This window comes from Citrus sinensis, chromosome 7, assembly GCF_022201045.2.
Source record: "Citrus sinensis cultivar Valencia sweet orange chromosome 7, DVS_A1.0, whole genome shotgun sequence".
NCBI classification, from domain to species: domain Eukaryota; kingdom Viridiplantae; phylum Streptophyta; class Magnoliopsida; order Sapindales; family Rutaceae; genus Citrus; species Citrus sinensis.
In genome coordinates this window covers 839,685-864,127 of record NC_068562.1, presented here as the reverse complement: position 1 = coordinate 864,127, position 24,443 = coordinate 839,685, and the positions used below count along the sequence as shown (strand labels likewise).

Below are 24,443 nucleotides of genomic sequence, written 5' to 3'. Positions count from 1 at the left end.
ACAAAATCATTCAAAAGCTAATTAAATAATGCACAAGCCTGAGAAATTTGTGGCAATATATCAATATTCTCTTAACACGGTGGTAAAAATGAAGGAAAATAGCAGGCCATTGAATGCCTTCGGGGTTTTGGACATTCAATTGTCTACGTTAAGGAAAATATATTGACAATATTTATTTGCTCTATTCAAAATTAATATTTAAATACAAATCTCCTTCTCCATTGAACAAACATGCATAAGCACCGTTTCACCAATTTATTAAAACAAAAACTGGAGCATCACACGCATGATTCTTCTACACACACGGTTACTCCTCTCCTACTACCAGACCAGACCAGACCATTCCTATCTCTTCATTTTAGGAGCCAGGTACCTTCTTTGCTTAGCCCTGGTTCAGAGGCAGTCTTACAAGATCGTCCAAGCCTTCTGCAAAAATCGAAACCTTACACATTACCTAAATTTCTGAAATGCTATAAGATTCTTATTTTATTTTTTTTTTTTTTCAAATAAGAAAAAATGAAGCTGTGGTACACGATTTTTTGTTCCCTCCATGAAAGAAGTTATATCATCAATTTCTAACAACTTTCACTACAACTATCTTCCCGCACAAGAAGTTACCCCAAGCTGGAAACGAAACAAACTTTTCTCACTTTCTGGCACTGGAATAAACAATGCAGTGCAGCTTTACCAGCCTCCTTATCTTGCCTCCCAGCTTATCTTCTTTTCAGAGAAGAATTTCAGAACGGCACGGTGAATGGCAATGCATATACATCAGCCTCAGGCAAGTAACAAACGCGTGGCCAAGTAGTTGTGTTTGCATGACTTGTGGTTACACCTACACTATCCAAATCACACCTTTTATCCCTGCTTCTCTGTTTTGTCACAAATAGCCATTCCTGATCACCAAAGTCGTTACTGTCACTTGGCATTGGAGGTGGAACCCAGTTCTCAATGACATCTAGGAACTTCAATGCTAATAGAGGAGAACAACTGCCACAGAATTTAGATGGCACCGATGTCTCAGCCATTTGAGAATAACACTCAGAATCCCCAGTAGACAGGTGGGGCTTTTTGGAACTTTCAGATACTGCAGTGGGGCGGCGGGGCTTTTCTTTGCATAGCCTTACAGCATGTTCCGGGCACATCTTTCTGGAAGTGGAACAAGGATTTTCTACTACTCCTCCGCCTGATCTAGGAACAGGTTCATGCATCAGTTGAATAGAGGCATCCTCAATCCTTCCAGGAACAAGGCAGGGGTTTTTTTTGCTTAGCCTCATAGCAAATTCTGGACACATCTTTCCGGAAGCAGAACAAGGATTTTCTACCCCTTCTCTGCTTGGTATAGGAGCAGGTTCATGCATCACTTGAACTGAGGCATCATCAGACCTTCCCGGAGCAAGGCAAGGCTGTTCCCTGAGGGGTAGCACTTCTGGATCTCTGTGCCTTTGAGCAGGCAACCGGATCCGAATAATGCTTCCTTCACATTAATAATTAGAATTTGAAGAAAGTACATAAGTGCCGATGTGTATCAAACAAACCCAACAAGTAAACAGCCTTGCCCAGGAAAGGGAAAAGGACAAAAACACTCACCAGCATTATGCCTACCATTGGGGGGCGAGCTCAACTTCTGTCTTTTGTTACTGTTAAGAGTGCTGTCAGAGGAGGCCTGCGATCCAACTGGATGCCCACGTTCTTCAGTAAGACTACTCTTCTCAATTTGTTCTATTTCATTTTCTGTTCTCTTTTGAAGTTCTCCTCCTTTCTGATCTTCTTTGCTCCTTTCATCCTTGCGCCTTTTCTTATGACTGTGCTTCTTACTTTCAATATCTCCACCTCCCCGGGTCTTCCCCTTTTCTCTTTTCTCTCGTTTCTTCTCTTTCTTTTTTTCTTTCTTGGCCTTCTGTCCTTCTCTTTGGAGCTTCAAATCACAAGAACAGCCATCAATTTGAGAATTACTGAGATATGAATACTCAAAACAAGCAAGCAAAAGCATGTAACAGAAAAGAGAGATGCTAATACAAAACAAGCAAGCAAGTGCAACGTCAAAGTCTGCAAGCATATCCAAGCAAAAAGAGAGGAGAAATAAACTTCAAAGATCTTGGTAACAAGGGCATAGGGATAACAATACATACAATATTAGTGTTCACGGAAAATTAGTAGCGGACATAGATCTCCAAAAATTCCAATTAGTGTGAAGTTGTTAAAAGTTACTCCAGTGGATATGTATATACCATGAGTAAGACTAAAACAATTCAAAGTATTATTCAAATGCTGGCGCTGATATCAACTTTGATTATCTGACATGACTATGTAACTTCCCAAGGAAGAGCTAGAAGAGAGTCCATCTATCGTTGGCCGAAAAACACACTAATGGCTCTGCAACAATTAATCAAAAACAAAGGCAAGTATAAGAGACTAGCCTCGTGACTCCAGACAGTTCGTCATAAAATTGTCTTCAGACTGTTCTTGACTGCAATTACCAACCACATATAAGAGAAAGAGCCAGAATGTTTTGGCTAACTGATTTCTACTAGTTTATAAACTAGTTCGATGTCCATTGCTAGAAATGGATCGCTACCATTATTTGTTATATTCAACAGGTTAAGCGATACTGGAGCTCCAGGAGCTCCATTCTACACAAAAATGACCGATAAAAATATAAAAAAGAATAAAATGCAATTAGTACTCTCAACATTATGCCTTGAAGAGGACTTGAACCTCCACGCTCTTCAGCACGAGATTTCAGATCTCGCGTGTCTACCATTTCACCACCAAGGCAGCTTCAACAGGATTATGTTCCATGCAAAGAATGTTGCACTCAAAGAACAAAAAAGAGCACATAGCTAATATGAAATACTTTCACCTACCACTCAGGGCATACAACAAGTACTCAGGCATCTAGTAGCTTTGAACCATCAAAAGCATCAGTGACATATAACCCAATTAAGTGATATACATGTGTAGATAACATGTTAATATTGGTTTGTACTGAAACCTGGTGAACCAGGAACAGAGCTCCAACTCCCAAGGAACCCCTGACATAGAAATGGAATCAAGACACCCTACAGTTAGCCCTTCCCAAGTTCTTACAATGCAACAATACCCAAGAACAAAATTAATACCAAGCACATGACTGTGTTCAGCTTCTAATGGTTGATCAATATTAGTCTACGAGAAACAACAAAGAATCAATCAATCACAAAACAATAATCAAAATTCATGATAAAATTTTGTATCATCCGAAAGATTGCCACACTGCAGTCTAGCCAGCAAGGGATTTTTCCAATAGGACGTTCAGTGAAAAAGTTTAAGCTCTATTATTTGAGTAAAGAGAGTACGCCGTGTTGTCAAAATTGGTCCAAAGAAAATATACATTGAAAAATTGGGTTTTACATATGTCAATTTTAATAAAGATGTGTAGACAAAATGTCATTTTCTTCGTTCGGCTGTTTGAGCCATATCAAACAGAAACCCGGAAAATATTGGATGAGTGGGAATCAAATCGTACACTGGAAAAGAAAGATAAAAGTAACGACCCCTACCAGATTGGGCAAAGTTCTAACAAAAATATATCTAATCCCGAGTTCTTGAACAAAAGAAATGTGGTCCCTTTTCTTTTTCTTTTATTTTCAAGTGGAAGTTTTAAACAAAAGTTCAATACATTCAAATCAGCATCACAATCAGAAGATTCGTAACCGAACACGTCACTTGCTCACAACGCCAAACACCCAACACAGCATCGAATCCACGAATGCTGAATCAAACAAACCTTAATAGATTCGGCCAGAGCCTCATCGCGAATACCATTCCTTGCGTATCCAGGAGGAGGATACGGGAAACACCGAGACATAGCTCTATTCGCAAAACAGGATCTGATAAAAAAGAATACAATCAAACCCTAGCTTAAACCGTAAATTTAAACGTCCAAAAGACCGTAGCTAGGGTTTGACGTTCGGTTTAGTAAAGAACCATACGATATTCCCGCCAAATTTGATTACGGCAGTAGAAATAAAGATGAGAAAATTAGTGTTAGGGTTAGGGTTTGACAAGACGAGAAATTATATCCCCAGTCGAAAGGGAAACTTCGACGTAGAGCGAAGGTTCATTTACAGCTTGTAGAGGGGTATTTATAGACGGATTGCGGCAGCCCACCGTTGGGTGATTGGTAACAAGAATGTGCTACACGTGGAAGATTCTTTTGCATTCGTCCCTCCACAAAATTTGCTTTAGTTTGGGGTCCGTTTGGTAACGCGAGGGACTGCACTCCTGCCATGAGCTTTATTATTTGTCATTCCCCGTCCAATTTAAGGGCGCGTTTGTCAGTACAATATTTATAATGGGGCGATTTCTTTAATGAAATTAATATATACTATTTAATTTCTATTCATAAGATTTAAAAAAATTTATGACATAAAAAAATTTAAAAAAAAAAAGAGAAATGAGTTATTTAATTGATAATTTATCTTTAAAATGTAAAATATATTTATTATAAAAAATTTTAAAAATAACAAAAAATAAGAAAAATATCTTATTATTATTTTTTATTTACATCAAAATATAATATTTCTTATTTTATGTTCTTAAAATTTTTAACTTTAATTTTTAATTATATGATTTTTAACTTATAATAAATGTGAATAAAAATATATTTAAAATAAGAATAATAATATAAAATTATACTGTCAGAAATTTTATTAGCTATTATCAAAAAAATAAATGACATATAAGATTTCATTAAAAAAAACCGGTGATTTCCTTTACCATTTTCTCTTTAGTGTTTTCTCGATAACATTGGAGTATTCTCTTTATCTCTCTTTATTTAACGAGTCTCTTACTAAACTTAAATCTTATATTTATTTTTTCGTATTTATTTTTTCATTTTATGAAGGATTGTTATTCTTCTCTTTACCATTTCTTTTTTTTATAATATTAAGTACATATTTGGTATGATTTTATCTAATGGTCATAAATATTTATTTAATCACATAAGCTCGTATCATAATTTTTGTTGTTGTTTAATTTTTTTTAGTAGAACTTTCAAATTTTAAACAAGCAATTTTGCCTCTATTAGCAAAAACTCAAATTTTGGGCTTTTAGGAGTAGAACCGTAGAGGTTGCAAAGTTTTTTTTTTATGTTAAAATATTTAAAATATCATCTATTTATTTGACAATTTTATTTTACTTTTTTCACAACAAAATTTTAAAAAACTTCCCCATTAAAGTAATTTCATAAATTTTTATTAAAAATTCTCATTGACAACCAAATAATTAAATTTTTTTAAATAAAAACTTAATTTGTAAAAGCTTTACTTAAGTAAACTCTATTTAAAAAAATGTACCAATCGAAACCTAAGAGATAATCTCAAACTAAATTAGCAAAGTTTATATTGCTCAAACTTGATGCATGTGGATAAGAAATTGATATCACAACGACCCTATGCAATATATATATATATATATGCAGTCGTCCAAAAGAAATTAAATGTGTAAAATCTTTACGTAAATGAATGATTGTTCAGTGACATACCGTCAATTCTAATTTGTCAAAGACCATGGACAATTTAATAAAGCAACTTGGATTTCTAAAAAGGCTAGCATCCATGATATTTGATTGATATTCCACAACCAATTTTTACAAGCAAGAACACTACTTTTCGCACCGAGTAGGATGCATGTAGTACGGACGTAATAATACATGCGATGAGATTACAACAACACACATTAGAGGAAAGCACAAAGCAGTATTTGTAACACAATCTATCACATTACAGCACAGGCATTCGGGTTCTCATCACTGAAAGCGGTGGTGTACTTGACCTCGAACGAGCTGGCGCGCGCGAGAGGGGCGGCCACCGGGTTGTCCAGCACGTTTCGCACGTACCCAGGTGGGGCCTTCTTATCATACGCTTCCGGGGCATACGGACGAGGCACGACGTCGTAGGGCACATAAGGCCAGAACTCAGCCTTCTTTCCCGTTCGATGTCTGACACGTTCCAAAACTTTATCCGGGTCCACGTAGCCGATCACCGTCAACTTGCTCTGCTTGGGGTCCACTTCAACTTGCGTCACACCTTTCATTCCTTCCACTGACTTCTTGACTCTTCTCTCACAGCCCTCGCAGTCCATTTTGATCTTTATCTCCACCGTCTGATGTATATTAATATATCTCACACGAGTTAAAACAACGTTCTACGTTCGTCCGCGGGATTGAAACAACATTTTTCTTTAATACAGAAATAAGGAAATTAACTCGCCCGCTGCATGCATATTTTCCAGGACTTACTTGTAATTAAAACATTCTACGTACGTACTTCTAGCTAAGCTAAAGCTTAGCATTAGCCTTAAACTAATGCTTAATTTCTTTGAAGGGATGGGAGTTCTTACTTTTTGACGGCAGCAAAAGCACTTCCTAATCAATAATGTACGCTGGAAACTTAAACTGCCGTAACTGCTTATTTTACTTGAAAAAATAATGCATGTTTGGTACAACATTTATTTGTTTTACCTGTAATTGCTTGCGCTTTTTGAGTTTGCGATGGGAATGCCAGCGGGACTCAAAGTCACAGAGTTCAGAAACGTATTCCAAGAAACCCATTATTACGGCAAACAAGGAGTACCCAGAAGTGATTCTGAGAAAGGCGATTGTCGACGACTTCGTCGCTAATGCTAGGACATCATTAATCATTTGAAGGAGATATATATTAATGACTTAAAAGATGAAAGATGAGAGTGTAAGTTGCGTCGCATACTGACACTTGTGACTAGGAAGGAGTACGTGGAAGAATCTGGAAGGCACACGTCGTCCCTCGTGGGGGAACCCCAGTGGACCCTTGCTTTGAGCAGCACGCATTAACTATTTAACTATTTCAAAAGCAAATGCAACACTTTGATAAGGTGGGGACTAAGGAATGAAAGTAAATGGGCTGGATTGGGATATTAAAAAAAAAAAAAGAGAACTCACTTGGACCCAAATATAGTTCCAGAATCCATAAAAACAGATGGAGGACTTAATAACAATCTACATGGGCCCTTCAATCATAATAAAATAATCCAAAATATATAGTTTGATAACCTAGCATGTGCTTCTATAAATGAGGATGGGATGGTCCCTCGGCCCTTGCAATAAATTTAATAATTAATAATTATTATAGATATAATAATTAAGAAAAGAAAAAAGCAGTTGGGGGGTTCATGTTTTTAATATTATCAAATATAAATTATGTGTTAGAAAACGACTTAGAACAAGACTCATCAGATTTCGTCATGAAGAAAAAAAAAACACCTTTTACAATTCAATTCCATTCACTTGTTGACACGATTTCACTTGTGAAAGCTGATGGGAAGATTCATGTTTTTTGGGGGGTTGTGATAATTGGGGAAGCCACACGTATGCACAAAGAAAAATGATCCATTATTCCATTACAAGTAAATTGCTTAATTTCCGAAGGACACCGCAAACTGTTTATCTCCTACATTGAACTATTGAAGTAAGAGACCGGAGGCCAATAAGATACATTTAGTTCAGGATTGAGAAAAGGTGGGGTGTATTGTAATTAAAACAAAATAAATAAACAAATAATCATAAGCTGCTTCTTAAGTGCATGAATATAGCTATGTTGCAATCAACCGTTGAATTATTTATGATCGTATGTAGACAAATTATGAATGTATTATGTGAAATTTTATGGTTGCCGTTGCATTGCATATATGATATTGACAACTAAAAGGAATTTGAATTTGAATTTCATATTATCAGTGGAGGGTTATATATAAAATGTCTCTCTCAGTACAAAGGGATAAGACACCGTAGTATAAACTGTATTAAATTATATGTCGCGTTTATTATATCATCTCATTTATTTATTCTTTTAGTTGATCAGATTTCTACGTCAACAACCACTGAATAGGTTGAACCATGATGCCAAATTAAGGTCCTCGTTCCTAGTAAAAATCAATTGATATAAACCTTAAAATTAATAAGCCTCTAACACAAGCTAGGTAGCGTACTCTTCTCAAAGTTCAAAAGGAATTTCATTCTTTTTACAACAATGTTATGTTTATTCAGTTGAAATACTTAATTTGTAACACCATTGATATGCCATCAATTATTTGTTGTCATTTATATGACATTAATTAATTTTATTATTAATTATTGACAAACACCCAATCATCGATGACTTAGTTTTGTGTTCATACTTTTTCAAATTAAAAATATTTTATATTTCAATTATCTAAAGTTATTTGTTGCTACTTTAGCATGTAGATAATTTGTTGGAAGTTTGATCTTTCTTAAGTTAAAAAATAATTTTTTTTTTTTGTGAATTACCTAATCTAATAATAATAGTTTAATTTATAATTAGACCAGAATCATCTTGTACCCCAACAAAAGATTTTATCAATCAAGCTTTACAACCCGATTCAAGGACTTAATCTTTTATCAATGGATATCATTTCGTGTATTAAAACAAAAAAACTTAGAAATATTACGAGGTGGAGAATAAGAAGCTTATTAAAATACAAGCACAGTGATTAGTAAATAAGCGGATATGAAGTCCTACCCGCGGCCGACCTCATTAAATGATTGCTAAAAGATGAGGATATACGTGTGCTTACTTGTGCATCTCAAATCACGAATGTGATTCTCAAAAATTATTTCCTGGAAAATTAACTAAAACTGTTGTTCACTGTGTTCACATTTTAAAGCATGCATGTATGATATGTAACGATTAGATAAAATAGGAACTCTTACATTTTCATTTTCTTGATTGATATAGAAGAACAATCAGTGGCTTTTCCCAAATTAATTACGAACCTGCCAGCTACCACCACAGTGTATCCAACAAGTACAACCTTTTTGAGTCCAATAAATAATCGATCTTCACTACCTCTATGTTGCATACTGAATCCAATTTATCGATTTTGCTTCTAAAATTGCTTGCTAACATTCCTTGAAAAAAAAAAAAAAAAAAAAAACAATGAAGCTTCTTTCTCAAAACCCTACTTCTTTGTCCACCCCTTCTTTTTCAATTATAATTTTCTTTTTTCTTCTATTCATATATTTCTCTGAAAATGGAGATGGAGCAACCCAAAACAAAAATGAATCGGTGCCGGCAGTTTTTGTGTTCGGAGATTCAATAGCGGATCCGGGCAACAACAATAACATCAAAACTATTATCAAGTGCAATTTTCCCCCGTATGGAAGAGATTTTAAAGGAAAAATTGCAACAGGAAGATTTTCCAATGGAGTTATTCCATCAGACCTTATAGGTATTTGATAAGTAAATATATAATTAATTCAATTTTCTGTAGGACCAGAGTCTGAACATTTCTCTTCCTCTGGTCTAAACTCATTGATGGAAATATTTTTTTAATTCAGCCATGTATATATATATATATATATATATATATATAAGCATGGCATGCATTCACTTTTTTTTTCTCCCTTTTCTAAGCAAGCCTCAGCGGGACGGAGGAAATTTTTATTGAACAATAAAAAATAAAGTGACAACTAAAAGAGGACTGAATGAGCCTTATCCCAATCATTGCATGTATTTACTTAATTAATCTAAACTTTTTCATTTAAAAGATTATTAATTAACCAAAAATAACTTTACATTTCACTCTCTTGACTAATTAAATTTCAGCCCAAGAATTTGGTATTAAAGAGCTCTTGCCTGCATATCTTGATCCAAATCTAAAGCCTCAAGACCTTGTTACTGGCGTAAGTTTTGCCTCAGGTGGAGCTGGATATGATCCTCTTACATCAAAAGTAGCGGTATGTATATTCATATTATATAATTCTCTAACCCTAGATGATCAAATTTATTTACATTTGGTTTTAGTTATTCTAAAAGTTAACGTTCATTGTGTTTGATGATATATACATATATATATATATATATATATTAGTCTGCGTTATCAATGTCGGATCAATTGGACTTGTTCAAGAAAGCATTAGAGACAATAAAAGCTACAGCGGGAGAAGAAGCAACTGCAAATATACTATCAAAAGGCTTATTCATGGTGGTCTCCGGAAGTGATGATATTGCAAATACTTATTTATCAACTCCATTCAGGAGAGGCCAATATGATATCAATTCCTATACTGATTTAACAGCTAGTTCAGCTTTAAGTTTCTTACAGGTGTGTTATATTTAATATATATATACATCATTTTCACTAAAATCACTTAATGTATGGCAGAAAATTTTATCATAGATTCATAAATATGGCTAATGAGTAAGTACTCTGGCTAGCACAGTAGCATACATATTTTTTTGTTTTTAATTGGGGCAATAATGATGCTTTTCCTTATTCTATGTTTTTTTTTAGTTTTGCCCATTTATCGTAGTCTTTTCATAACATTTCTTTAACTATTTTACCTAAAAACTTTGACGAAAGTTCATCCCAATCCCAACCATAAAACAACAAAATTTTCTTATAAAACTTTTAATTAGCATCAAGAGAATAACATGGTAGGGAGTTAAGTGGTCAAAACCCTAAAATTATAGTAGGGAAAGTGTGGTAAATCTCCCTTATTTTCTAATATAATGATTTGGGCCTTATTTTATTTTTATTATTTTATTTTCTTTTGCAGTTTATTAGCTTCTCGACAGCTTGCTTGGTAGCACGAGCAACTATCTACTAGAAAAAGAAAAGAAAAAAAAAAGGCAATCTAAAATGATAAGAAATAACTTATATTTGATATCTAGTGTCTGTTTGGTATAGTTCATCTAATGGCTCCGACAGACTCTTTCCAAATTTTTTTGTTATTGTTTAGTTGTTTTTTGAATAGATGTTTTGAAGATTAAATGAATTATTTTGCCTCTACCAATAGAAGCTCAAATTTTAGATTTTTTGGGAGTAGAAGTTGAAAAACTTTTTTAAAATATTAAAATATGTAAAATGTCCTTTCATTTATTTTGGCAATTTTATTTAATTCTTTTCATGATATAACTTTAAAAAGTTTACCTATTAAAGTAATTGTATAGTTTTTAATAAAATCTCTCACTAAAAATCAAACAATTATAATTTTTTTAAGTAAAACCTCTACTTCTAAAAACTTTACTAATAAAATCTCTACTTAAATAAGCTTCATTTGAAAAAATTGTACCAAAGGAGCCCTATTTTGTAATATATTGATTTAGACTTTTTTCATTAATTTTTATTATTATTTTGGCAGTTTATTAGCTTTTCTACAGCTTGATTGGTAGCACGAGCAACTATCTACTTTTTTTTTTTAAAAAAAAAAAAGGCTCTAAAGTGATAAGAAATAACTTGTATACGATATCTAGTAATGTTTACTAAACACTCATGCGTACAAAATAATGTGAAATTACTGTAGCGGGACAAAACATAGATAAATGGATGAAGATATATAGAACATAAAATTAAGCTCCAATATATACATGGGGAATTAGTGGAGATGCATGGAAGTACGTATCTAATACAGTGAGTCAGTGACAATGAAATTGAGTAGTAATTATAGGCAGTTGGGAGTTTGGTGGATATGATATGATATGATAAAGACTTGAGTAATAATTGTTGTTTGTTTTGTGCGGATGAAAACCACATCGTGCAGGAACTGTATGGAGTTGGAGCAAGGAGAATAGGAGTACTTAGTTTACCACCAATTGGGTGTGTGCCAGTACAGAGAACACTCAATGGGGGCATCGCTAGAGGCTGTTCAGATTTTGCCAATCAAGCTGCTCAAATCTACAACTCGAAGCTCCAATCTGTAGTTGATTCTCTCAGTAAAGAGTTTCCAGATTCAAGATTTGTCTACTTTGATATCTACAATCCACTGAATTCTCTTATCCAAAACCCTCCTCAATATGGTAAATATATAGAAACTAGAACTACCATCATAATCTTTAGACTTCTTCTTTTTTTTTTTTTTTATGGAAAGAGGCTTATTTTTATTTGGTTTTAGGCATTTAATTAATTAATTTTTTAAAAGAGGTGACATTGAGATAAAATATATATGTATGTGTGTGTGCATATATATACATACACATATATATAGTTTAGAGGAAATAAATAATATATAAATAAAATGTGAAAAATGGTTAAAGAAAATTGGGCCTACTTCTTTCTTGGTGTCCAGGCGACTGCTTTCAAATGGTTTAGACTAATTCAATAATAATAATTATTGAATGGATAAGTAAAATAATAATGAAATCTTTTTTATACAGATATTCAAGCGTTTTTATTTGAAAGTACTTTTTGTAGGAGCTTTTTTTAAGCTTAATTTTAAACAATATATAAAGCAGGCGACAAAAGAATAATAATATGGACAATGAAACATGCATACAAGCAAGCCAATCTGTATCGATCTGTTGCTAAACGCTTATGATTTCAGGGTTTGAAGTGGCAGATAAAGGGTGCTGCGGCACTGGAAATTTAGAGGTTAGCATACTGTGCAATCGTTTGGAGGATGCAGCGACATGCCCGGATGCATCCAAATACATATTCTGGGACAGTTACCATCCCACGGAAAAGGCTTACAAGATCCTTACCCCGAAAATTCTCAATCAAAATAAGGACAAACTTTTCTAAGATTGCTGTCTTGTCAGTTGTCACCATCCTCACCACTTCATCAGTCGTATTACAAGTGATTTATGTCCTAATTATGCTGTTTCTTCCAACCACCGAATAAATATAATCAACTATTTGCTCTTATCGTGGATGCTTTTGACGAGTGATGGCTCCTATCAAACTCTTTTTAGCAGGAAAATGCTATTAAATATAAATTACTAGAAGTCTGGTAATGCTTGATCCTGGAGAAAAAAACTAGACATTCTTTAACTTATGTGAAAAATATACAGATAACCAGTTCCGAATACATTATTCCCACATGCATTATCTAAATTGATCAAACTCCTATTGCAAACCTGGAGTTTCTTATGACCTAGCACTCCCAGCACTGCTACAAAATTGCATGCCCCCTATTCTAACTAACTAAAACCATAATACTATAGGAACCAAACTATACACATAAAGTCGAGGCAATGAGACGGTTGCCACAGGATGAAATCAACGTAGCTTATTCTGAGCAACAGCCTGGCATAACTCGTCCTCATAGAATAGAACTCGATTAGAGGCCAAAGATTTGCAAAGGGGCTTTGGCAGAACAGATGGTACCATACACCTCGAAGGGAATGCGGAATCTTGGAAAAGGACTGCAGCAATTTGTCGCATCTCAGTGATTTTCATGCGAGAAGGTGGCCGGGGACCATGCTTTGGGGCTTTTGGAGTATGGGGACTTGGCATCAATACACCCCTTCCTTCACCCTTGCTGCCAAAAAAATAAATAAATAAATAAAGAGTTAAGATAAATTAAAACAATGACCATGATGACAAAGTTTTAGATAACAACCTCACAAAAGGCCAACGCTCAGTTGGCCGTGGGGTCATTATTTGCAACATCTCCTGGCGAGAGCGATCTGGAGTGGTGTAATTGAAGTAAAATTGTCTAGCAATCACAACCTGTCATCAACAACAGCACCAGGTTCATCCATGTCCACTTGATAATCATCTTTTACAAACAAAGAGAGAGGAGACAGAGACTTACAGCACTTCTAATCTTTCGAGAAACATGAAAAACAGGCCTCAGCTGGTCATGATGCAAGTGACAGAGTATTTTAACCTCAAGCATCACAGAACAAACAGAAATCAGTGTCAATGGGTAAAATTTGGTTCTGTAAATAACAATGAATTAATGGACTATAAAATTAATGACCATAATAAGTTGAAGTTTGTTGTTTCATTTATTTTCTCGGCCCTTTTGATCTGGTGTGTGCATTCCTTTTACCCTACTTTCACCTTGTATTGCTCTACTTAAATACACAATACCATGTGTGATAGTGGCAAAAAAGGAACACCTAGAGATAGACATATTCTGGCTCTCAATGGTGCAAAATTGCATGTGTGATCCTCTACTCACATGCAGAAGACTATTAAAGTTTGTACGCAATATACCAATGTTTCCTAAGTACAAACCATGAATTCCAGGAGCAATTGGAATCTATCAACTAAATTCTTCAAAAACTATTGAAAATTATTTAGTAGAAGTTTAGACAGATACAAATAACATACAAAATGGTCATTCAGTGAAAACAGAGGAATTGGACAAAATTAGTAACTGTACAATTGAATGTTCATATAAAATAGTAACAAAAGATATGTTTCAGTGTAGAATCTATGGAAGCTAATTACAATCCAAAGAAGAGATACAAAATATGCTCATATTGAGTAATAAAATATGCCCATGAATAACGTTTAATATCAAACATAAACAATCAAACTTAACAAAACAACCAAGTAAGAACACTACCAGCAAATCCATAGGAAGAGCCTCAAGCCTCGACTCCGATTCGCAGTCTTCCTCTCTTGGTGTCTTAGGAGTCCTCACTAGAAAATTTTGCTTAAGCACATCCACAGGAGACAACATCAAAGGGGTTTCATCAACACCTTTGCTCTCAGTCACAAGTTCATCAACCTCCAGCTTCTTTGCATCCAACACAGCAACTCTTTTTTTCCCCAAATCAGTACATGACTTGGCAGTGGAAACCTTATTGTACCGCAGCTGCTGAGCAAGAGCACCTGGTTTCAAATACCTACTGCTTGAGTTTCGCAATCGCCTCTTCTGTTTGGGAGTTTTTGCTCCCCCTTCTTTTGGAGATACTTTCCCCATACCTTTGCTCTTATTGGTACAGTATTTTTTACTCTTTTCCAAAATTTATTCAGACTAGCAAATCACAAATTGAATCCTGAAACATGCAATGTCAAATAACTGTTTCAAAACACAGACAAAAATTAAAACAATCAAAATAGATCCCCAATAATACATAACAATTATATGCAATTAACAATAAATCATAACCCTAGAAATTAAAACTGTCACTAAACACTATGTATTGCCGCCAAGCAGAAAATGAAATACAGATTTCAAAGTTCATCGATATTCAATAAAATTAATCAATCAACCAAACTTACATCATTACACTTTCAAGATCTCCTCAGCAATCCTTAATCAGATCCTTTACAAAACGAAACGCAAATTAAGATTAACCGACACAAAAATCATCAGAAAGAAAATCAAAATCCAAAATGAAATTGAAATGCTGACCTTAACAAAAACTTAAATTAAAAAATCATAAAAATAAGTGATAAACGAATTTCTTAGAGAGATGAGAGAAAGGAATTCCAGAGAGAGGGGGGGAAGAAAGAGAGATGGGGCCACTAGGGTTTGGTTTCTATTCGAATTCTTTTAGAATGCCCGCCAAAATTTTCAACGCAGTAGTTGCCAAGAAAACAAAAACCGTAGAAAGCGAGATGAATATAACTCCGGTAGTTTGTACACGTGGCCTCTTGTGATTGGTGATATTAGTGGTGGGCCAATCTTGTCTTTATTGGCTTAGGTTACCGGACCTTATCGAACGGCGGAGATTCCGTGGCTTAGATTTTAGATTAGATTGAGTTAAATTAAATAGTGGGGTTTTGATTGATTTGAAATGTAGATATTCTTTCAGAGGGAAATAAAATTTATTCGTAATGACTGAATTACCCTTAATATTTCATCACAGTGAATATAACTGAAGCTGTTCGATGGTTTATTTGCGGGTACCCTTCGAGGAATCCAATGTGAGCACTCAAGTTCGATTCCAAAAACTAAGTACCAGAAGGGCAGTCTAGGGACATAGAGTTTTTGCCTCGAAAATTAAGGCGGGACCTTCTCAGGCGGGACGCATGATAACATTGAATGATGAAAGGACAGTTAAACCCTTTCACGCCTCATTAATAACGCGTGAGGGCGCTCTTTTGGTAGTTAATGTGCAGGGCATTGCAGTCCATGTGTTTTTAGCATAAGATTCGGATGAAAACTGGTCCACTTATGCTTTGGAAGATTGACTGCGGCCGGTCCATTTTACTTTTAACTTGAGCTTTTGAAAGCAGTCAAAGAGTCAAACGGTCCAAACTACTGTAAGAGTGAATCAAATTTTAACATATAGCACATACGACTTAATCTGGACCCCCCACAGAATAGACGAAGTAGAACTCACAAATAGTGAAGGGAAACTCGAGACTTTAAAGAGACCGAAATTAAAATCAAGTACGCATGTGGGATAACGTTTAATTGTCATAATACCACTTTTTGGGGAGTTTGTGGACAGTGTTTGATGGCCCATTTTTAATCCCCGAGGTTAGTCTATTTGGACATGACGAAATGAGACTGCCTAAAGGCCCATTTCTCAACCTTTCTGCAAACCCACTTGGGAAAATTGCCAACCCAACCCATTCAATTGTACGGAGCCTCGCCTACTCTGAGTAATTTCTTCAGAAAGGGTATTAACGATAAGAAATAGAGTGATACTATTGGCACCCCCTCAATATCCTTATGAAACACCGTTTTCACATTAACAGCTCTTTCACAAGAAAAAATTACATAAACTACGAATACAAAATTATTAAACCCCAATCCATATACGTATTGTCTTTTTGACACTTCGCAGTTCATACCCATATATCATAAACTCTTATTTTCAGTATCTAATGTATATTGGATTCTTTTTTTTTTTCAGTTCCAAAATAATTTTGAAATAAGTAAGAAAAAAAGGTCCAAGTAATTATTGGACTTTTATCAAATTATTGGATTTTCTTCACCAAGTGGGCACTTATTTTACTTTTTTAAAAAAAGAAATTAAAGGCAAAAATAACAAAAATACCAGTAAAGTAATTTATTGAGTTTGAAGAATTAGTAACAAAAAGAAATTAAAATTTGATTTTAATTAAATTTCTTTTGTCCTTTTATGTAATTTTAACTAAGAATAAAGGTATAAAAATGAAAATGGGGTTTCAAGTGAGTTTTAAGAAGGTGCCAATAGCACCACTCTAAGAAATATAATCTATTTATGCTAGCTATGAGAGAATAAATTATTGGGACTAATTTTGAACTCTGTTCACATAGGTAGTAGGCAAAGGATTAGATTGCTGGTAGTTTGGAAAGAAAGTCATTGGGTGCAATATTTATGAATGTAGGTCGATTCAATTGCCAAAACTTCTTGAGAAAGAGATATTTTCTCTACCCTTCATCCTGTCATTTTGAGACTTTTTCATAATTTAGATTTTTCTTTTTCTTTCTTTTTTTTCCTATGAGCATGTGCAAACCATAATTCACTTAATTTTTCGCGCATGCTGTTTTGAAGAAAATATTCGTTTGGTGTTGCAATAATATAGATATTAGACTACAATTTTTACACGCAAGTTTTTCGAACAAAAGCTCTCCGCAAAGTTTACCCACGTAAAACATAAACACAAGCCGCTTACTAACCATTAAACATGCATAATTAAGTAGAGATGGGCAACGAGTCACGCCGGTAAAGGAAGGCCCATGAGAATTTACGGGCCAGTATGGCACGGGTCACCATATGATTCCTGTTGTCCTGTGCCTTTTTTTTTTTTTTTTTTTTTTCTTTTTTGCGCTTAAGCCAGGCTTGGCCCCGACACATTAGACAATCCCACGCGTGCCGTGCCTAAAAAAAATTTTTTTTTAATTTTTTTTTAAGAAGGCATGCCAATCAATTGGTGTATTTTTCTCAATTTTTTTTTTATTCATGTGCATTTAATAGAATCAAAAATTTAAAACTCAAGTCTATATTCAATAGTAATAAATTAATAATAATAAAATAATATAATACTAACTATTAAGTTAGAACCTATGGCATTAGAATTCTTTTTTAATATCTAACAACAACAATAATAATAATAAATTTTTCTTAAGGATTAGTTTAATTGTTAATTTAGACTTACACAGAGTTATAGATCATAGTCCATAATAATATTAATGCATACATTTATAAAATCATGATATCATCTATTCATTTAATAAATTATAAATATAAGACAATTAGAGTATCTTTTTGAAAACATAAGAATTAAATGTATTTAAAAACTTATGCCTATAAAATACATTGAAAAATAAGAATCATTTTTTGAAAATTCAATTTCAAGTTATTTATAAAATAATAAAATTTTCAGTTTACCTTTTTTAAAAAATTTACTTTAATATACTTTGGCCCACGTGATGTTGATGAAAACATGCTTATTGCAAGCCTTTTTACGTGTTTTGATTTAGCCATTTCTAACCGTGTCGTGTTTTTAAGGTTTTCGTGCCTAAAATTCTTAGCCCAACCTAACTCGCATGTGTGTCGTGTCATGCCGCATGCCTTACCAAAATGTGCCCCTTACACATCCATGCCGCCCAACTTGTTGGCCATCTCTAAAATTTAGTATGATTCATATTAAATTAATTCACATGCAAGAGTTGTGAAAGTTGATGTATAATTTTATATAGTTTCGGGATAATGTGTTTTAGTTATGAATCAAAACAAAGTTCCTGGTTCTTTGAATATGAAAAAAATTAAGGTAAGAATTAAATAAAGAAAGCTTAAAAGGATTACTACCTTGAATGAGATGATGAAGACGTAGTGATAGAAACTGAAAGATAGTGAAGCAGCTACAGCATGGGAGACGACAAAGATAATGACAGGCACGAGCTGAAAAGGACCACAAAAATCGACGTGGTTTACAAATACAATATAAGCATAAGCCATTAAGTTGAACTTTATCTCTTCTTCAAGCACCAATGTACTTGAATTGGCCTCGTCTGTATCTTGATCGGATCCCCAGTTTTATTCTGGCGTTTGATAGAAATTACAGAATTGTGTTGAGGTGAAGTTACGTATAACATTATCGGAGCTTTTCTCTCTTTCAACTAGGGTTGGGAATGAGATGAGATGGGACTGGGATTCATCCCGTATATGTAAATGGGATGAAAAAAAGTCACAGTCTCGTTCTTATATTTTTTTTGGGATAAAAATATGTCTCAATCCCGTCTTAAAAGAGATGAGATCTATTCAATTGGAAAAATTCTCATTCTTAATCGGCAATGAGACGAGATGGGAAGGAATTTGTCAATCTCACTCCCGTCCCGCATATGTAATTGAGATTAAAAAATGTCTCACTCCCACCTCTAGATTTTTTTATAGAACAAAAATATGTCTCAATCCCATCCCAAATGAAATGTGATCCCGCAGGATCTCATCCCATCGAAAAAATTTGTCATCCATACTTTCAACGTTGTTTTGCAATATAACATTTGCATACTATTCCGTTTCACATTCTGTAAGATGCAATCTGATCAGAATCATTCACCCACGATATATGGTAACATGAATCTCCTCGTAATTAAGTAACAATATCACTAGGTTATAATTGGCACCAGGTACACGTTTATACGTAACTCAGTTTGCACAAACCGCATTTTTTATTTATAGAATTAAAATGCACGCATATATGATATGACTTTGGGGTTGATAACTAAATATCATAATTAACAATTGATTCTGCGTTTAATGTATACGTTGTAATGCATGCAACAGTAAAATCGTTTTTGCTTTCCAACCTTGTACATATTTCAATGTATACCAGCTGTGCTTTAAGTGGATACTCTGTCATGATCCACTTCATTCTTGATTAAATTATTATCTTTTCGATAAACCTTGCTTACTTTATTAATGGGTTTTGCTTATTACCAAAAGTTATAATGATTCCACGTGACGTTACTACTAGCTACTTACCACTAGCCCTTTTGGCCTCACATAAATACAACATACTATTCCACTAAAGCACATGAATATCATTTTCGTGACAATTGACAATAAGTTATTTTAATATATAAACACTAATTCCATTAATTGTAAGATAGGGTTGTTGTCTTGGAATATTGATCGAATAATATAATCATCAAGATTGTCGATAACATTGTTCTAATATAATATGCAGAAATGTACTCGTGATATCAATTGGAGTATCAATTCATCCGTGATTGCACGAAATGTAAAAGAATATTTTTATTATGAACATTAAAATATATATATATATATATATATATCAACACTTTAATTTTCACACATATGATAAGAAAGCAAATTAACATTTTGAATGCTTTTGCTCCTTGTTATGAAATAAATGCTCGTATAGTTTTTATTTTTTGACTTACGAATTTGTTTATTCTTTATATTTTAAAATTTATTTTAAGATTTTTCCTACTATTAAATATATTATGTTCCTATCTTTAATTCTTTCTATAATAATACCCTTACAATAATATTCTTGGAGATATTAAATAATCATACTATTAAAAGCAAAACAAAAAAAAAACCCAAAATAATTTAATCATGCTTAATCTTTTTAAGTTGTTCTTTCATTTTATTTATTTAATAAATTTCTTTTAATAGCAAGGACAAATATTCAAAAAAAGGTAAAAAAAACCCTGATGCGTGCAAAACCATTTGGCTGCCCTCTCTATATGAAATATGTGCCACACAAGTTGATTTTGAAAGATATGTATTTGGTGCACATAACAAGCGTAGCTAGAATTGAAAGAGACTCAATCGACAAACATATTATTGCGTGAAATTAACATCTTTAAGTACGTGCAAAAGACGGCACCAACATCAGAGAAAAACGCAAAAAGTTATTCGTAAAATTAAAACAATGAAGAAAAAATAATAATAATAATTAACAGAAACGACACTTCGCCTCTCACTTCTCAAACAGACAACTCAACTTTATCCTCCATTTCTTCCATCTAACTTCAATGGGATCTCGTCATTCATGAACAACCCTTTAACAATTGGTAGTCTCACCCATTTTGTGCCCAAACTGGACCATTTAGCCAACAAAATTTTGCTTTCTTTTTAATCATAAGCTAAGGCGCTTTCTATATTTGTTTTATTTATTATTTCACTTTTTTTTTTTTGGGGTTCGAGAGGCAATAAAGTGCTTAAATCCACATCCACCTGGCGGTCTCTTCGCCATCAATTTCGATAGGGATATAAAGCCAACATTCACTACGAAGTTGGTATGGTGGTGCCTATTTTCAACAGTGCACCAACATTTCTGTGCTTTTCAATGTGGGTTCAACGATCATTTCAATGCATAATTCAAATTTCTACCATTCAAGAAAAGGTTAAAAACGCAGGTGTATTTAATGTACAATTCACGAAAGAAAATTTGAGGTCTTATCTTCCACTAACTCCTATGCCAAAAGGGCACTCGGACTCTATAGACGACAATTTGCCAGCTTACCTGCTTTATTTTATACAAAGGCATGCTAGCACTTCTCGTTATTCCATCAGTGTTCAGATGCACGGTTTTACCTGCCCTTATTCTTTCTTTCTTTCTAATGTTCGGTACCGCTGCCCCATCGCTTTGCTTTCAGTACTTTTTTGACAATTCCTACTTCAAGTTAGTGGGGGGACATAGTTATGGGGAAGAATTGTTTTAAATGTTGTTGTCCCATTTTTCACTTAAATTCATTTCTTCAACACGATATTTATCGCCGCCAGAGTCTTGTGTGTTCGATTCATTTCATGTGCAGACTCCGTCTTTAATACGCTCGTTTCACGTGGAGTCATTTGTTAGGACTCGCATTAATAATAATGTATTTGGATATTTTTCTATCCAACATAATTTTTTTTTTTCAACTCAAAATGCTCCTCGAATAATGAATATAAATAAGTCTATTATCTAAATCATTAGTCACTTTGTTCATCGACTTTTAAGTTTTACCATATATGGGTTACTGTTCTAATTACAATCGATTAGAAAATTAAGAAAATATTAAGAGGCCTTGTAACTGCAGTCTATTCCCACTTTGTCCGTCCTTAACTTTTGTGAAGAGCCCCTTGTGCCAAAAAAAGAAAATATTTAGCTCTATAACAAAATGAATCTATACCTGAGAATAATCGAAAACAATTCCCTACCCACAAATGTGCGTGCATAGTAGGGGATTTGCGTAACGAAATTGAAAATGCGGTTAGTTAATAATGAAAATCGAGCTAGCAGACAATTCCTTTCTAAGTTTCACATTAATCCATTAAAATTTGGTTCGATATTTATAATTGTTAGTTATTACCTATTTTTATATAAACTTTCGAAATTGTACTGCAAAAAATAACATATCAAATTAGTATCATATTGATTACCCTTATAACAAATATAACAATCGCAAAATTTGTTCTTTTACTTTTATAAAGGCACGTAATTAGCCAAGCTTCTTTGCATTTGTTTATTTCCTTAACCTTTACTAGTTTTGAACCTTTTTTTTAACTAATTAAGCATCAAGTTATTGTATTACACAGATATCAAGTTACTGTATTAAACAGATTTTTATAACTATTATGACAGTAGACCATTGCATTGATATTTACAATCAAATATATATATATATGAGACTTACATTACATATATATTTGAGATTTATATTATTATATTTTTATTTTATAAAGTATATGTCCTAACTAAATATTCGTCACGGAGAAAGAATATCCCTACTCCACTGATATTTTATAAAGGAGAAATACATTACAAATATTTTTTACACAATTATATTTTAATTACCAAAAATTGAGTTTATAGAAACTCAAACCATTGCCTCATAATCATAGTTGACTGCAACGGTTCACGGGCTAGAAGACCGAGAGCTAGTTTTGAACCCTTTCAAAAGCTGGTAATGAGGATTGTTTTTAAAATGTAATTAATATTTTAAATTTCTACTCACTGCTGTTTGAGGGTTCCAATTCAGATTCCTAGGTAAATACCACTACTCTACCGGACTAGGGGCAAAAAGCTGGCGAGGAGGTAAAACATCAGTGAATCACACATCACGGAGGCAGTAGCCAATTATAGAAAGAAAAGCGTGAATTGAAGCAACAACGGCAAAGTAAAAATATTGATAAATTAATCACTCACTTTTAGTCATCATGTAAGTCAAGTGCTTACCAAAAATATCAAATAACACATATGACATGGGGCCCTTTTTTGTTTGTGGGTCGTGGACAAGGCGAGCGATCAAACAAGACGCTACCCAGAAATTAAAATGAAAAGTCGTGGAAACGTGTGATTGGACGGCATGTGCGCCCCGTCATTGTCGTCCCGTAATGGGTCCACGTGGCATTTGCCAGAGAACGGGCGTTGAGATATAACTATAGAATATGCGTTTTCCTGTTTTCTGTTTCGCGGCAGCGTCGAATTACAGTATTAGCCTTTCCCCGTTCCGAGATCTTGACCTTTGAACTCTTTTGCCACATCACTTGCACCCGTGAATGGAGAAATTATATACACTCATCCAGTGATTTTTTTAATTATTATGTATATATTTATTTTAAAAAAACTGCTAAACAAGTAGTGTAGTTTTTAAATATTTTATATTCTCACCGTTCATTGCTTTAGGACTACGGGTGCGTTTGTTTAAAATTGAGATTGAGCAGTTGTAACTTAAAAGTTACAGTACTAAAGCGTTTGGTAAACACTAACTACTGTAACTTAAAAGCTATATTAATATGATTTTTTATTTATATGATGAAAATTTTATTATATTTTTAATAATTTTTTTTTAAAAATTATTATTTATTATATATTATTAATTTTTATTTTATAGTTACAATTTTTTTTTTCCATAATAACTATAAGGTACAATACTTCAATCTCAAACACACCCTACATTTAGAACTTATAAGACAATATTAGACTGATTCACTCTTAAAATTAGATTGAACTAATTGGATTATATATAGCCAATCATCAAGTAAAGATAGTCTATTGACCGGAGTTCAAAGAATTTACCCCAGGCATTGGATAAGAGGCAAGAAGACCTGCGACAGCAAAGCGAGCAGCTTCTTGCACTAATGGTAACGGATGAAAGGGAAGAGACACCTGGGACAGAAAAACTGGCTTTATTGACCAACCATAGTTGGAATAAGATTTCTTTATTGAACTTTTTGTTAAGGTTATATTTACATTTGGAAATAAAAAAATTTGAGTTTCTTTTCTATCATCTCACTTCCGTTTTACTACCCTTGAATTTAAATAATGAGAGAGTTCTCTTAATTTAAAAAATCATTTAATTTTTTATTTATTGGATTCACTCAATGTAATGACGGAATCTAATAAATAAACAATTAAATCAAAAATTTAAAATTATAATTTTAAGTTAGAGAAACCGCACCCTTAAATAATCTAATATCAGATGTAAGGAATTCGTATGTTTTCATGAATTTCACAGGACCAGAAATTAGAAACCATATATAAGCCGATTCAGTTGAATATGGGCTCTCAACCAATTTTACCCATCGCCATTATTATGCCTTAAAGGGCCACCTAGAAAAGTAGTATTGCTTTAGCCATAATGACACATGGTCGTTATCCTTTTGTGTGACATCTTGTGTTTCGGCCAGCACTCTGCAGCAAGAAAGCAAATTACGGTGTATCTTCAAAGGGTGATGCCAGCTGGCGCTTTTTTATTACAGCATCCGACCCTAAATCTTCATCATAGTCAACGAAATCCACACTCTGGCATTCAGTCCCGTGAAGTTCGC

The 24,443-nt window shown here is 33.7% G+C and overlaps 4 protein-coding genes across 6 annotated transcripts; 1 reads left to right on the top strand and 3 right to left on the bottom strand.

The window, feature by feature from the left end:
* Positions 1 to 160: 160 nt before the first annotated feature.
* On the bottom strand, positions 161 to 4,113 carry LOC102607984 (uncharacterized). The gene is made up of 3 exons (XM_006466931.4): positions 3,770 to 4,113; positions 1,591 to 1,918; positions 161 to 1,477 (listed from the first exon to the last, which is right to left on the bottom strand). Exons 1-3 carry the CDS (start codon positions 3,848 to 3,850, stop codon positions 738 to 740), a joined length of 1,149 nt encoding a protein of 382 aa, XP_006466994.1. The 5' UTR covers positions 3,851 to 4,113; the 3' UTR covers positions 161 to 737.
* Positions 4,114 to 5,557: 1,444 nt separating this feature from the next.
* On the bottom strand, positions 5,558 to 6,798 carry LOC102608265 (heavy metal-associated isoprenylated plant protein 27). The gene is made up of 2 exons (XM_006466932.3): positions 6,506 to 6,798; positions 5,558 to 6,147 (listed from the first exon to the last, which is right to left on the bottom strand). Exons 1-2 carry the CDS (start codon positions 6,683 to 6,685, stop codon positions 5,761 to 5,763), a joined length of 567 nt encoding a protein of 188 aa, XP_006466995.2. The 5' UTR covers positions 6,686 to 6,798; the 3' UTR covers positions 5,558 to 5,760.
* A 2,047-nt stretch (positions 6,799 to 8,845) lies between these two features.
* Positions 8,846 to 12,681, top strand: LOC102608558 (GDSL esterase/lipase EXL3-like). Its single transcript, XM_006466933.4, has 5 exons — positions 8,846 to 9,267; positions 9,645 to 9,775; positions 9,910 to 10,143; positions 11,582 to 11,837; positions 12,362 to 12,681. The coding sequence occupies exons 1-5, from the start codon at positions 8,976 to 8,978 to the stop codon at positions 12,556 to 12,558; spliced, it is 1,110 nt and encodes a 369-aa protein (XP_006466996.1). The 5' UTR covers positions 8,846 to 8,975; the 3' UTR covers positions 12,559 to 12,681.
* Positions 12,682 to 12,780: 99 nt separating this feature from the next.
* LOC102608850 (F-box protein At4g35930) lies at positions 12,781 to 15,455 on the bottom strand. 3 transcript variants are annotated; one of them, XM_006466935.4, is made up of 6 exons: positions 15,131 to 15,455; positions 14,998 to 15,041; positions 14,336 to 14,794; positions 13,574 to 13,648; positions 13,379 to 13,488; positions 12,781 to 13,297 (listed from the first exon to the last, which is right to left on the bottom strand). In XM_006466935.4, exons 3-6 carry the CDS (start codon positions 14,693 to 14,695, stop codon positions 13,036 to 13,038), a joined length of 807 nt encoding a protein of 268 aa, XP_006466998.1. In that variant the 5' UTR covers positions 14,696 to 14,794; positions 14,998 to 15,041; positions 15,131 to 15,455; the 3' UTR covers positions 12,781 to 13,035. The 3 variants fall into 3 exon arrangements, with proteins under 3 accessions (XP_006466998.1, XP_006466997.1, XP_052287478.1); XM_006466934.4 differs by having other exon boundaries at positions 14,336 to 14,771; XM_052431518.1 differs by having other exon boundaries at positions 14,998 to 15,455.
* Positions 15,456 to 24,443: the final 8,988 nt, after the last annotated feature.

Coding starts and splice junctions, on each gene's coding strand:
- LOC102608265 (XM_006466932.3), bottom strand. CDS start 6,685: ATGATTAATGATGTCCTAGCATTAGCGACGAAGTCGTCGACAATCGCC. Junction 6,148..6,505: donor AAAAGCGCAAGCAATTACAG/GTAAAACAAATA, acceptor AATATACATCAG/ACGGTGGAGATAAAGATCAA.
- LOC102608850 (XM_052431518.1), bottom strand. CDS start 14,695: ATGGGGAAAGTATCTCCAAAAGAAGGGGGAGCAAAAACTCCCAAACAG. Junction 13,649..14,335: donor CTCTTCCTATGGATTTGCTG/GTAGTGTTCTTA, acceptor GTGATGCTTGAG/GTTAAAATACTCTGTCACTT. Junction 13,298..13,378: donor GAGCGTTGGCCTTTTGTGAG/GTTGTTATCTAA, acceptor TTTTTTTGGCAG/CAAGGGTGAAGGAAGGGGTG.
- LOC102608558 (XM_006466933.4), top strand. CDS start 8,976: ATGAAGCTTCTTTCTCAAAACCCTACTTCTTTGTCCACCCCTTCTTTT. Junction 9,268..9,644: donor TATTCCATCAGACCTTATAG/GTATTTGATAAG, acceptor ATTAAATTTCAG/CCCAAGAATTTGGTATTAAA. Junction 11,838..12,361: donor CCAAAACCCTCCTCAATATG/GTAAATATATAG, acceptor TTATGATTTCAG/GGTTTGAAGTGGCAGATAAA.
- LOC102607984 (XM_006466931.4), bottom strand. CDS start 3,850: ATGTCTCGGTGTTTCCCGTATCCTCCTCCTGGATACGCAAGGAATGGT. Junction 1,919..3,769: donor CTCTGGCCGAATCTATTAAG/GTTTGTTTGATT, acceptor TGTGATTTGAAG/CTCCAAAGAGAAGGACAGAA. Junction 1,478..1,590: donor CAATGGTAGGCATAATGCTG/GTGAGTGTTTTT, acceptor ATTAATGTGAAG/GAAGCATTATTCGGATCCGG.